Genomic DNA, 14,097 nt, shown 5'->3' with positions numbered 1-14,097 from the left:
CAGAATCCGTGTCGATATCTGTGTCAACAATTTGGGATAGTGGGCGCTTCTGAGATCCTGACGGCCTCTGCGCTGTAGGATCAGGCATGGGTTGAGACCCTGACTGTCCCAGGCTTCAGCTTTATCCAACCTTTTTTTGCAAGGAATTTACATCATCATTTAAAACCTTCCACATATCCATCCAATCGGGTGTCGGCACCGTCGGTGGCGACCCCACATTCATTTGTACCCGCTCTGTTTCTACATAGCCTTCCTCGTCAAACATGCCGACACAAGCGTACCGACACACCGCACACACAGGGGATGCTCTATTTGAAGACAGTTCCCCCACAAGGCCTTTTGGAGAGACAGAGAGAGAGTATGCCAGCACACACCCCAGCGCTAAATGACCCAGGAATCACACAGTAACTTCGTGTTAACCCAGTAGCTGCTGTATATAAGTTTTTGCGCCAAATTTATGTGCCCCCCCTCTCTTTTCACATCCTTTCTACCGTGTTTCTGCAGGGGAGAGCCTGGGGAGCTTCCTCTCAGCGGAGCTGTGGAGAGAAAATGGCGCTGGTGAGTGCTGAGGAAGAAGCCCCGCCCCCTCAGCGGCGGGCTTCTGTCCCGCGTTTTGTGTGTAAAATAATGGCGGGGGCTCATGCATATATACAGTGCCCAACTGTATATATGCTGCTTTTTGCCATGAGGTACCCAATTGCTGCCCAGGCCAGGCCCCCCCCCCCCCCTGCACCCTACAGTGACCAGAGTGTGTGGGTTTAGTGTGGGAGCAATGGCGCACAGCTGCAGTGCTGTGCGCTACCTCAGATGAAGACTGGAGTCTTCTGCCGCCGATTTCGAAGTCTTCTTACTTCTCACGCCGGCTTCTGTCTTCTGGCTCTGCGAGGGGGACGGCGGCGCGGCTCCGGGATCGGACGACCAAGGGTGCGTTCCTGTGTACGATCCCTCTGGAGCTAATGGTGTCCAGTAGCCTAAGAAGCAGGACCTATCTTCTAGTGAGTAGGGCTGCTTCTCTCCCCTCAGTCCCACGTAGCAGAGAGTCTGTTGCCAGCAGATCTCTCTGAAAATAAAAAATCCTAACAAAATACTTTCTTATTAGCAAGCTCAAAAGAGCTCACTAAGGTGCACCCAGCTCGTCCGGGCACAGATGCAAACTGAGGTCTGGAGGAGGGACATAGAGGGAGGAGCCAGTGCACACCAGTATCCTAACTCTTTCTTAAAGTTCCCTGTCTCCTGCGGAGCCTGTCTATTCCCCATGGTCCTTACGGAGTCCCCAGCATCCACTAGGACATTAGAGAAAATAAAGCAGCCAGTATTTACCTTGCACAGAAACAAAATAACCCACCCAAATCTAACTCTCTCTGCACATGTTATATCTGCCTCCCCTGCAGTGCACATGGTTTTGCCCAACTGCTAAAAAATGTCCTGCTGCGATCAACTTGGAATTACCCCCATTGTCTTCAAAACAGGGATGAACAAATACCAGCATTCAAATGAACATAACACAAGGAAAACAAACATTAAACCAAACAAATAAAAATAACAAAAGAACAAACTAATTTGGAAGTAAAGCAAACGGGAAAAAAAAAGGCAAGTTAAGGTGTGTAGACACGGTGAGATCCTTGCTATGCCCGATTTTGACTATGCGATTTCCCTTGAACTCTGCCAGAAGCACCAATTTTGACCATGTACGGTTTTAACTAAGTGCCAGTTTTGACTCTACTTTGTACTACGTAATTTCGTAACACCTTGCGCTATTACCTCAATTCTGCAATGATATGAGTGAAAACACGACTGCTAAGGTCTGCTGTGTTAGCACTTCAATATTAGCTTCATGCATATTAATAGTATTAAAAATAAGTAGCAAGAGGTCTTTTATAAAAAGATTTTAAAACAGTATATATATATATATATATATATATATATATATATATATATATATATATATATATATATATATATATATATAGTAGCCGACTTGTATCACAATGTCAAAACAGTATAAATATATCTTCTGAAGGTGGATCAATTAAAATTTCACTTATAAAAAAATCTATAAGCATATATAAAAAAAAAAGTGTTTTGAATGGATCAGGTGCGTAAAGCACTGTAATACGGACAAGGTTTATACCGTTCCCGGTTAGCTGGATGCTTTTGGGGGGTGGGGGTGAGGGGGGGAATATAACCCGAGTATAGTCACCATTATAGGAGCTGTAACTCAAACGAGCCCGTTCATGGCATGGGGAACGGCTTGCAGACTTTTCCAATGGATGCTGAATTAATGTAGCCAGCAGTCGTGCAGCGAGCCGGATGGCAAAAGGGTCCGTATCACTCTCCGCTTCCCAGATCAACGGGTACTGTGGAGTATTAGCTAGCAGCCATGCAGCGAGCTGGACGATCAATGAAGTCCGTATGGTCACCGCTTCCCGGGTCACGCAGTGTGAAAGGAGCCGGCTAGGTATGCAGAAATCCCCTAACGCTTTTCGCACTGCACAGTCTAGCGGTAGTGTGCATTGGGATCACAAGGTGGCTAACACCTTGCAATTTGCACAAACTTTCCTTGCGATTTCTCCAGCAGGGTCCACAGGATAACATTGGGATATGAGATAGCGACAGCGGATTGGCACCAAACAATCAAAGCTTTTGGCCTCCCAGCATGCAACGGGCCCCTCCCTATATCCTCGCCTCCTGGCTCAGGCAAATCAGTTTTTTGTTTGGTGCGTCGTGGCACCCTCCTGATTGGCTGTGTGCTCCTGTAGTGTCTGTCAGGCAGCACACGGCAGTGATACAATGTAGCGCCTATGCGCTCCATTGTAACCAATGGTGGGAACTTTGTGGTCAGCGGTTGACCGAAAGTAACCTCACCGCTGACCACAAAGTTCCCACCATTGGTTACAATGGAGCGCATAGGCGCTACATTGTAACACTGCCGTGTGCTGCCTGACAGACACTACAGGAGCACACAGCCAATCAGGAGGGTGCCACGACGTGGCGCTCCCTGATTGGCTGAAGGAACCCTCTTAGACAGAAGTCAGGGAGGGTTCCTGGCAGTCGGGGAAAGGGGTCCCATGTGAAAACATGGGGCCCTTTCAGTACGTGGTCGGGTGTCCGTTTTTTTATTTTGCAAAGTACGTGGATTACAAATAGAACAGAAGAGGACCGATCTACACTGGATTATGCGAGTATAATTTTTCCTACAGGTACCCCATGGATTCTACATGGAGAAGAGGACCGACCCTCGTGTGAACATAGGAAAGTATGTATGTTTGGTGGTGTGGATGTATGTAATAAACTTTTACTTTCAAGGTGTGTGTCTCCTGTTTTTATTGGGGTATTTTTTTAGTAGTAGTACTACTACTACTACAGGTACCAGCGGGCCCGGTTTTCCTCCGCATGCTGGTACTTGTGGTTCTCCAAGTACCAGCTTGCGGGGAGGCTTGCTGGGACTTGTAGTACTGCTACTAAAAACAATATTCACATTTTGTCAAAAAGGCTATCAGCCCCCCATCCGCCGCCCTTGGATGAGGGGGGGGGGGGGGGGGGGACACAGCCTCGGGCTTCACCCCTGGCCCTTGGGTGGCTGGAGGGGGGGACCCCTTGATTTAAGGGGTTCCCACTCCTCCAGGGTACCCCGGCCAGGGGTGACTAGTTGGTTATGTAATACCAGGGCCGCGGGGACCAATATAAAAGTGTCCCCCGGCTGTGGCATTATGTATCTGGCTAGGTTCCGGTATGAATGGTCGACCATGTTATGGTCGACAGTCATTAGGTCGACCACTATTGGTCGACATTGACATGGTCGACATGGACACATGGTCGACATATGAAAACGGTCGACATGAGTTTTTTTAACTTTTTTTGGTGTCGTTTTTTGCGTAAAGTGACTGGGAACCCCAATTAGTGCACCGCTTCGCTCGCCATGCTTCGGGCATGGTGCCTTCGCTCCGCTACCGCTTGGCACACTTTACAGTTCCAATCGTAGTCCATGTGGATCGTAAAGTATGGAAAAGTTCCCCAAAAGGAAAAGTAGTTAAAAAACTCATGTCGACCTTTTCATATGTCGACCTTTCATGTGTCAACCATTTTCATGTGTCCATGTCGACCATGTCAATGTCGACCAATAGTGGTCGACCTAATGACTGTCGACCATAACATGGTCGACCATGTGAACGGATACCATCTGGCTAGTGGAGCCCGGTGCTGGTTTCAGAAATACGGGGGACCCCTACGCTTTTTGTCCCCGTATTTTTGGAACTAGGACCAGGCGCAGAGCCCGGTGCTGGTTGATTAAATATGGGGGAACCCCTGTCACTTTTTTTCCCATATTTTTTCAACCAGGACCGGCTCAATGAGCCCGAGGCTGGTTTTGCTTAGAAGGGGGGACCCTACGCATTTTTTTTCTAAAAAAACCTTAGTAAATATTCCCCCTTAACTGCACGTCTGGGCAAAACCATGCTGCACTGCAGGTGGGGCAGATGTAACATGTGCAGAGAGAGTTAGATTTTGGTGGGGAGCGTCCAAACTGAAATCTAAACTGCAGTGTAAAAATAAAAAAAAAGCTAACATTTGTGGGGATTATGTTACCGGTGCTCGGGATCCCAGCGGTCAGCATGCCGACCCCGGGATCCCGAATGCTAAAAATGGACCAAGCCGGAAAGCCGACTCACAGGGTCTATTCCCACTCGTGAGTGTCCATGACATCCACAGAGTGGGAATATAACCTGTGGAGAGTGCAGTGAGGGACTGTGTGCGCCCGCTCGCCCGCCCCCCCCCCCCCCCCCCACACCGGCATTCTGCTGCTGGCATCCCAGTGTCGGTATGCTTACAACCAGGATCCTGGCAGTCGTCATAATATACCCAACCCCATTTGTGGGCTACATGTAAAAGCAGCCAGTATTTATCATGCACAGAAAAAAATATAAATGTATTTGCTCCCCTTGCATGGCAACATGGTTTGTTCCAGATACAAAATTTACTTTCTTTTTTTTTGCTTTACGTGCAAATCAGAGTCCCCGTCTTCCCCCATAAACTGAATCATGGGGCTCCTGCCCATTGTGATACCAGAGACGTAGATTTCAGGGTCATAGATTAGGGTGAGTGTTAACTCCTTCAGGTGCCAGTTTTAATAAATTGAACATCGGCAACCTCCAGGCTTAAGTGCTGGTTCATCATAGGATTGCAGGCGATATTTCCCCCCAAAATCAGGGTGGTACAGCCATAAGGATCATTTACTTCTACTAGAGTAGGAGGGTGATATTGAAAATCATTCATGTCCATCAATCTCAGTGGGTGCGCACCTGGCCCCCTGGAATATGAAGCCTGGAAGCTCCACATTATTTTTTGGGAAAATGTACAAAACTTTTTTTTTTTTTTTTTTTTTTTTATATAAATGCAAACAATATTTCAGTTGTAATTTTCTAAATATGGATGAATTAAATATAATTTTCATTTTGGGATATTATTCTAATTTTACAGAAAATGCTGGCTTTGCACAAACAAATTAAAATCTACTGACCATCTGCAGTGTTCATATTCGTCATTTCCCGAGTGGGTTTCGGAATACTGATATATTAATTTCTAAGTGTTATTATTGCATCTTTGCACCAGTGGCCATAGTATGAGGACATCAATGTAACCACTACTGGAACGCCAAATACTCCTCCGCAGGTGCAATCGCTGCATAATACGTTAAGCATTTTGGGTTTTAAACATTTTATGTCCTTATTTGGAAATAGACCAAATATCTCCAATAGCATGAGGACCATCTGGACAGGAGTTCCTGGGACCTGCTCCAGAACCTGATGTTTTCACACTCAATCTGGCAATCCTCAAATGTTTATTAACTCTGCCAACCTAATTAGTATGAATTCACAGCGGTCTCCTGGGATACCATTAGGCAATACTACTCTGCATAAGTAAATCTGAAGATTGAGATCAGTTAGAGACCACACGTCACATTTCTTGTTGACAAATGACTAATTCAGGCAGAAGAGAGCCCATTAAAAACAGGATATTTACATTTTTGAACATCTATTTTTAATATCATCCGCCGTAAAGGTTATCGGTGTTGCTGGCCGAGGCAGTCTAGGGATTGGCCATCAGAGAGCAAACCATCAATAGCATAAAACCATTGATGGTTTCACCCACTGTTGGCATTTCTGCTTGTGGCAACAGGCCATTCATGGAGGGAGGCAAGCTCCATGTCCACTGCACTGGCTGACAAAAAAAAATGCTGCGTTCCATACCATCGATGTTAGAGAACCATTAGATCTCAGATATTGATGGCAAAACCATCTACCATACAGTAGGTGGAAAACCACTGATAATTGCTAACACACATATCTACTGCAGCTCCCTACCTCTGGAACTATTTCCATTTCCCTATCAGACTCTTCACAACTTAAAATGGGCTTTCCAGACCCTCTTCTTCATCAATGCCATCCAGATCTCATCCTACCGCACAGCTACTTCCTCACGCTCTACCCCATATGTGTTACCCCTGCCTGTCTGCCCCTCCCCTTTATAATGTAAGATCTCACAAGCAGAGCGCTCTCCCTCATGTGCATCTCCTTCCCTTACTAACACTATCATCTACGCCTTACAACAGCACCTAAGCCTTGGTTGCTATCATCCTGCTGTATATTTGAGTGTTATGACCACTGATGCAGTAATTTTTTTATATACCATGTACTTGTCCTGCATGGTCTTTTACTGTAAGTCATGGTTTTCTTGTTTAATTCACTTGTTTGTGTGCTTGATAAAGGTGCTGCAGAACCCTTGTGGCACTATATAAAAGGATAAGAATTCTAATTATAGCTAGAGGAAGTGTAGCAGAGCCCGCCGTAAGGTAAATACACTGTAGGAACTCTATTCTTGCAATTTTATGTTTGTCCAGGCAAAGGAGAGGGGAGCTAGAAATGAATGAAATACGATAAGGTAGATACGTCAATTATAGGATGAACCAGAGCTGAAACAACTCAAGTGTAACAGAAAGAAGCCAAAACAAAAGCCCTAAGTGATTAAGAGCAGTCTCAAAGACTAGGAGCTCAAGTGCTACAAAATTTGGAAGGGACCATAGAGGAAGTAGGTCCAGAGCATAACGAATGCTTGAAAATAAGAAGAAAGAAATAAAACAAACAATCAGCCGGCCATATAACTCATTAACAGAACCATGCTGATGGAGATGATCAGTAGATGGTTTCAATAGTCCCCAGGGAGCAAGTCTCAAACAGAAGTGGATGGAAACAGCAGCACGCTTAGATAGCTTGTGAGTGAGGAGACCAAGGGGGAAATGTATCACACCTTCTAAAGAGGACGGGTGGGGGAGGGTGACGCGGGTGGGGGACCGGAGCCACCGCGGGTGGATGAGGAGCAGTTGTGGGGGTGCCACAGGTGGGGGAGGGGTGGGTGCGGTGGGATGGCGGGTGGGGAAGAGGCGAGTGCGGGGGTGCTGCGGGTGGGGGAGGGTGTCCGGAGCCACCGCGGGTGGTGGAGGTGTGTGTGGGGGTGCCACAGATGGGGCCTGGAGGTAGTGCAAATGGGGGAGGGGTGGGTAATGCTTCTCCTCCTGAAAGCAGCTAAGCTGCTGTCCTCCCTGTGGCAGTGGCTCTCGCACAGCAGCCAAGCAGCAAGTCACTATTGTTAACGCCGGTGTCCCAACGAGCCACATTACAGGAAAGAAGTTGCACTCAATCAAACTACAGCTCCCAGCAGCCCTAAAGGCTGGAATGCTTCGGCGCCAAGGGCTGCTGGGAGCTGTAGTTTCCCTGTAATGCGGCGCGTTGGGACACCGGCACTAACAATAGTGACTGGCCGGCAGAACTGACTGACTCGCTGAATGAATGTAAAAGGCGAGTGCTGTGCAGTGTCAGTGACACTGTACATCCACTGTACTGCACAGCACTGTCACCTTTTACATTGATTCAGCGTCCAGACTAGGGAGGCCAATCCCGGAATCGGCGTGATCCCGGGATTTGGGCCCAAAAATGCCGGGATTGGAGCCTCCAATCCCGGGATTCAAGGGATTACAGTGCGCATGTGCGGGAGGATTGGAAGCAACGAGGGAAGGCGGGTGGGTGTAAGTAATAACACTTACTATCAGGTGGCCGCGACAGCCATGGACACGCTGAACACGGCGGCATTTCAAATGAAGCCCCGGCCGCCAGCCAATCAGAGCTGGCGGACCGGCAGCCAATCAGGGAAGCTGCAGCAGCAGCCAATCAGGAGCGACTGCCGCGGCAGCTTCCCTGATTGGCTGCCGGTCCGCCAGCTCTGGTTGGCTGGCGGCCGGCGCTTCATTTGAAATGCCGCCGTGTTCAGTGTGTCCATGGCTGCCGCGGTCGCCCGCCTAAAGTGTTATTACTTACACCCACCCTCCCTCCCTCCCGCGCTGCTACCAACCCTCCCGCACTGCTACCTACCCCCATAAGCGTGCGCAGGCATTGGCTTCCCTAGTCCAGACATTACCCTCCGCGATATCACCCACTCTATCCGTTACATTAGCCATTTCAGGGCTTCCAGACCGGCAGCCCAGGTGCTGTGTTCCGGAGTCAGGGCCTCTGGGGATCTGGGAGCGGCTGTGGTGGGGAGGCACTTCTGTGACATCACACGTAGAGAAGGGTCCGGGGCTCAGAGAGTATGCGGCGCAGGGAGGACTATGAAAGCCTTCCACTGCGCCGCTATCATACACATCTATGCTGGTGGCCGCAGCAGCTTTTGTTCCACCTGCGTCGCGGCTAGGGAGTGGGGATTGTTGATGCCGGAGGGGGGGCAGGCAACTGGCAGCAGGACATAGGACGCTGCAGTAAAAGGATGTTTGCTGCAGATGCAGTGGCATAACCCCCAGCTGGACCTTTTTGGCAGGTACAGTACCTATTTTTTATGGTCTGTACAGATTTCTGGCTCTCCAAGCTTCCAATGAAAGTATAGGAAAAGGCCTTTTCGAATTTGTAGTGGTTTTTATGTGTAAAGTGTTGGAGGGTATGTTGCTGCAGATGCAGTGGGCCTATTTTGGGGTGTGGACCTGGAACTGCAGCTCCATCAGCCCCATTGTTAATCCTGCTCTGGGAACACAAAGCAGTCAAAGGGCAGAGCCTCCTACTGGATGTAACCTGTGTGGGAGGGGTTTCTCGCCCAATCAGCTGTGGACTGGGTGTGATAGACCTGCCACGCCCAGCGTTATACACACAGGCACAGAGCCACAGATCTGGGCTATTCTATAAAAGATGTACTAGATAAATGATAGCTTGAATTGGATTTGTCGCTATAAGGCAACACCTCCACTGGTCCTCTTTAGCAGGCTTGATAAATCTCCTCACAATTATGGGACTCCATTAAGGTACAGCTTGTAAAGCCAAGCAAAGTTATTAGCTAAAAATATACTGTTCCCAGGCATCGACCTCTGTACAGATCCAGCAACATCCTGATAAATTCAAGACAGAAGGAGGCCACTGCAGCAAAGTGCTCATTTACTGTCTCACCAGGAGGTACTGGAACCACAGATGCAAGATTTTTGTAGAGATCATCTAATGCTGCATTCAGATCTCAAATGCCAGATCCTACCCGGTAAGAGAAACGTGTACTTACCGGGTGGGATCCGGCATTTGCGCTCCTCTGCTGGCTTTCCGACCCGGCAATATACCGGGTCGGTTGCCATAGCAGCGGAGGGCGCAGCAGCAGCAGGGGCGGGGGTGGAGGCGGCGCCGGGAGATGAGCTCATCTCCTGCGCCGGCTCTGCCTATGCTGTGAATGGTGCGAATCGGCTCCCATTCACACTGCGCCTGACCCGGTAATCAACCCGGTAAGAACCCTTCTTTTTTACCGGGTTGAATTACCGGGTCAGGCGACCCGCTAATTCAACAAAGGACCTTTCACATCGCCCACGGACCCGTTTCGACACGGCAATATGCCGTGTCGATACCGGGTTTTCAGTGCGATGTGAAAGGGGTATTAGTCTACTTCTAGTTGAAGGAGTAGATTATTTTTTGTCCTTTGTCTCTGGGTTACAGAGTCGCCACCTTGAGGCCTAGAGAAGACAGAGGCCAGCTTGGAATAGTATCTGCAGCTTACAGCCCAGAATTAGGCTTTTTAGCATTAGAATGAATCCCTTAGACTTGTAGTCCACTCTTACAGGTAGTTCCTGGAATTTAAATGCTGTAGAACCTTGGTAAATCTCCCTCTGAAGAGGTTGCCCTCCTAACCCAAGGGTCCTAGTGTCCCTGCATACATTAATTTTGTCAGACATGCTTACAAAATCAAAAATGTAGTCCGCTTTTGTCAACAGGGCATCCAACCAGCCTGATGTCATAATGCAGTGTATGGTAAGACTGTAATTTATCTACAGCCTAAAGATGCAATGCATTACACACTTCACTGAAACATTGGGAATATCATTCTTATTAGATACAGTTCCAGTGTATAATAGTCTCAAATTGGTAGGAACACTGCAGCATGCTCCACCTGACATGCAGAAAAGCCTCCATAAATGTTATATATAGAAACTGTAAATGCCAAAGAGGGCATCTGTAGGCAGAATACTGTGAAATGTAATGTGACTTAGACACTCCGCCACAAGTAGCCATTCCCATATTATTAATAATTTTTTTGATGTTTTTTGTCCTATTCACATCAGGGACATATACAGAGTTGCTTACAGTGTACTGGACACAATTAATACTTTTATCACAAAGGAATTGGTATAAAGTCGCCGATTAATTATAGCGATTTGTGGCATGTGTCACTCAAATAAAAACTCTGCTTTTTTACCCAGATCAGCAATGTATAGTAGTCGTGCACAGAAGTACGTAAAATGACAGCACCCGTAGTCAGGGTACTCTTGCGTTGTCATTCTGTCGCATTAGCAATGCATCTATTACCCCTTTCACACCTGTGAATTAACCAAGGTTATTGCTGGGTCGACCAATGTGAAAAGCGTTGCCTACATCAAGAATCATTAACGCACAGTAAAATCACACTCAATTCTATGGGAACATGTCATGCGCCACAATTACGAACCAAGCAGCACCGCACATTTTAAGGGACATTCCGTATGTTAAAAATTAAGGACAATGAGCTCTCTATGCTGTAAGCCAGCGCTGTTTTCCAACACTCGCATGTATGAGCCCTTATGGCTCACAGGTTACTCTGGGACTTGTAGTTCCCCAGCCACTGGCTGGGCACAAGCTGCCTAAATCTGGTGTAAATCCTTAAAGCACAGTATGAGCCATAGTAACCTGTAACATACTCTTTTTCCACTAGCTAAATTTACCCGTGTTTTCGCACGTGGGCCGCATCAACACAGGTTTTTAGTACTAGTGGAAATGGCTCAACACAGGTTGAGTGACACCGGAATCTTACACGGGTAGCTACCTGGGTTGAACACGGTAATGACCCGGGTAAGGTGCAGTGGAAACGGTCATTACCTGTGTTTTCAGACCAGAGTAACGAGTGACATCAATAGCTTTTACAGAGCTTACCCGGGTTAAGTGGAAACAGAGCCAACCCGGGAATAACCCGTGTCGAAGTGCAGTGGAAACAGTGTGGCCGACACAGGTTGTAACCGGGTTAAACATCCTGGATCGGAACCGGTAATCAGGTGGAAAAGGTATCAAGGATCAGGTGAGTGTCTGCAATGTCTCAGTGTGCACATATACTGCAACTGCTTTTCCCACTTGAGTCACATCCTCAGGGCAGGGTGGATGCTCCCGCACACTCACTTGCACACACACTCACCTGGCGGGTCATCAACGACTTGATCTTCTGCATGTCTCAGCCGCGGCCAGCACCGTCTCTCTCCCGGTCACACGGTCCCCAGCTCCTGAGCGACGTCCCCTACTGGTCTCAGCAGCTGCGGCCCGTCTCCCAGCGACACTGGGTAGCCATACTGCTCATCACGTGACTGCACTGACAGCTGCGCCGCTGCACGCCGGGACTTGTAGTTCAGAAGGCGCTGACTGTGGAAGCAAAGAGATGCTGCTACGACTACACTTCCCGGCATGCCTCGCGTCCTGCGCTGTCATTTCGTCAGAGAGTTAGCGCCAGGTGACAGCAGGCGTATTGTGGTATTGGTCACAGAGTCAGAGATGCTGGAGCGTTGAAAATACGGCAGCATATAGTTACCCTTCGTGGAGAGGACCTTTCCCCATAATCCCCTGGGTCCATGTCACAAACTAGCGTGGAAATACTGACTTAACAGGGTTGTCTCTATCGATGATTATCCCAGCTTAGAGTACTGTTTATAACACCTATCCTGACAGTATATCTTGTACATCTGCCCTGCCAGTATATCCTGTACACCAGGGCCGAAACTAGGATTTTTGTCACCCGGGGCAAGGTAGTCATTTGACACTCCCTCCCCCCGAAAAAAGATTATTTTTTTTACAATAAATAAATAAAAAAAATAAACAATTTAAAATAAATAAATAAATGAATAAAAATATTATATATATATATCTCTTTCAGAACTTTTTTACCTGAAAAATTGCCTTTTCTAACATAAATTTCATATCCAGGAAAAAGTGTCCCCATTTCACACAGTACGACAGGCAAGTGTCCCCATTTTACACATTGCGGCAGACAGGTGACCCCATTTTACACATTGCGGCAGACAGGTGTCCCCATTTTACACATTGCGGCAGGAAAAAGTGTCCCCATTTTACACATTGCGGCAGACAGGTGTCCCCATTTTATACATTGCGGCAGGAAAAAGTGTCCCCATTTTACACATTGCGGCAGGTACGTGTCCCCATTTTACACAGTACGCTGGCAAGTGTCCCCATTTTACACATTGCGGCAGGAAAAAGTGTCCCCATTTTACACATTGCGGCAGGAAAAAGTGTCCCCATTTTACACATTGCGGCAGGAAAAAGTGTCCCCATCTTACACATTGCGGCAGACAGGTCCCCATTTTACACATTCCAGCAGGTGGTGGGGAGAGGGAGGGAGAGAGAGAGAGAGAGAGGGAGGGAGAGGGGCTGACTTACATTTGAAGCGGTTCTCGACGCTCTTCAGCCGCCTCTCCCTCCTCGTCTGCGCGGCTCCCCCTTCTCCCTCTTCCCGAGTGCCCAGCTCGGGGGGCGGGGTTTCGTGGAATGACGCGTTTTCGTCGTGATGTCACGACGCAATCGCGTCATTACGCAAAACCCCGCCCCCCGAGCTGGGCACTCGGGAGGAGGGAGAAGGGGGTTTCAAAGTACGAAACAGCACTGCTGCTACCATTGGGAGGGGGTGTTAGGGGGTCTCGGCGCCCCCTCCAATCCGGCGCCCAGGTCGCCTGCCCCCCTAGCCCCACCCCCTAGTTTCGGCCCTGTGTACACCTGCCATGCCAGTATATCCTGTGCACCTTCCCTGCTAGTATGTCTTCTACATGCCCTACAACTTGTATGCTACAAGTAAGGTCATGTACACCTGCGCTACCCTGTCAGTACTGTAATATGCTGTACACGGTCACCTGCTTTATTGGTGATCTCCTGTACATCTGTCCTGCCACTAATATCCTGTGCACCTGTATATCCTGTGCATGCCATGCACGTGATATCATGTACATCTGCCCTACCCTGTCAGTGGCCCTCATTCCGAGTTGATCGCTCGCTAGCTGCTTTTAGTAGCATTGCACACGCTAGGCCGCCGCCCTCTGGGAGTGTATCTTAGCTTAGCAGAATTGCGAACAAAAGATTAGCAGAATTGCGAATAAATAATTCTTAGCAGTTTCTGAGTAGCTCGAGACTTACTCCTACACTGCGATCAGCTCAGCCCGTTTAGTTCCTGGTTTGACGTCACAAACACGCCCTGCGTTCGGGCAGCCACTCCCCCGTTTCTCCAGACACTCCCGAGTTTTTCCCTGACACGCCTGCGTTTTTTAGCCAACCCCGGGAAAACGCTGAGTTGCCGGCCAGAAACTAGAGATGAGCGCCTGAAATTTTTCGGGTTTTGTGTTTTGGTTTTGGGTTCGGTTCCGCGGCCGTGTTTTGGGTTCGAACGCGTTTTGGCAAAACCTCACCGAATTATTTTTGTCGGATTCGGGTGTGTTTTGGATTCGGGTGTTTTTTTCCAAAAACACTAAAAAACAGCTTAAATCATAGAATTTGGGGGTCATTTTGA

General features: G+C 48.2%; 1 protein-coding gene across 2 annotated transcripts in view; it reads right to left on the bottom strand.

The window, feature by feature from the left end:
* Positions 1-11,928, bottom strand: part of VPS50 (VPS50 subunit of EARP/GARPII complex) — a 548,228-nt gene extending 536,300 nt beyond the window's left edge. The window contains exon 1 of one of the 2 annotated variants that reach the window (XM_063921392.1): positions 11,731-11,928. In XM_063921392.1, coding sequence (XP_063777462.1) covers positions 11,731-11,763 — 33 coding nt within the window. In that variant the 5' untranslated portion in view covers positions 11,764-11,928. Of the gene's footprint in view, positions 1-11,474; positions 11,586-11,730 lie in introns of those variants that run through there. The other variant, XM_063921391.1, reaches the window with a different exon arrangement.
* Between the last annotated feature and the right edge of the window lie 2,169 nt (positions 11,929-14,097).

The sequence above is a fragment of the Pseudophryne corroboree genome, chromosome 5 (genome assembly GCF_028390025.1).
Source record: "Pseudophryne corroboree isolate aPseCor3 chromosome 5, aPseCor3.hap2, whole genome shotgun sequence".
Taxonomy (NCBI): domain Eukaryota; kingdom Metazoa; phylum Chordata; class Amphibia; order Anura; family Myobatrachidae; genus Pseudophryne; species Pseudophryne corroboree.
The sequence above is the reverse complement of the archived record's forward strand: the minus strand, read 5'-3'. Positions and strand labels throughout refer to the sequence as shown.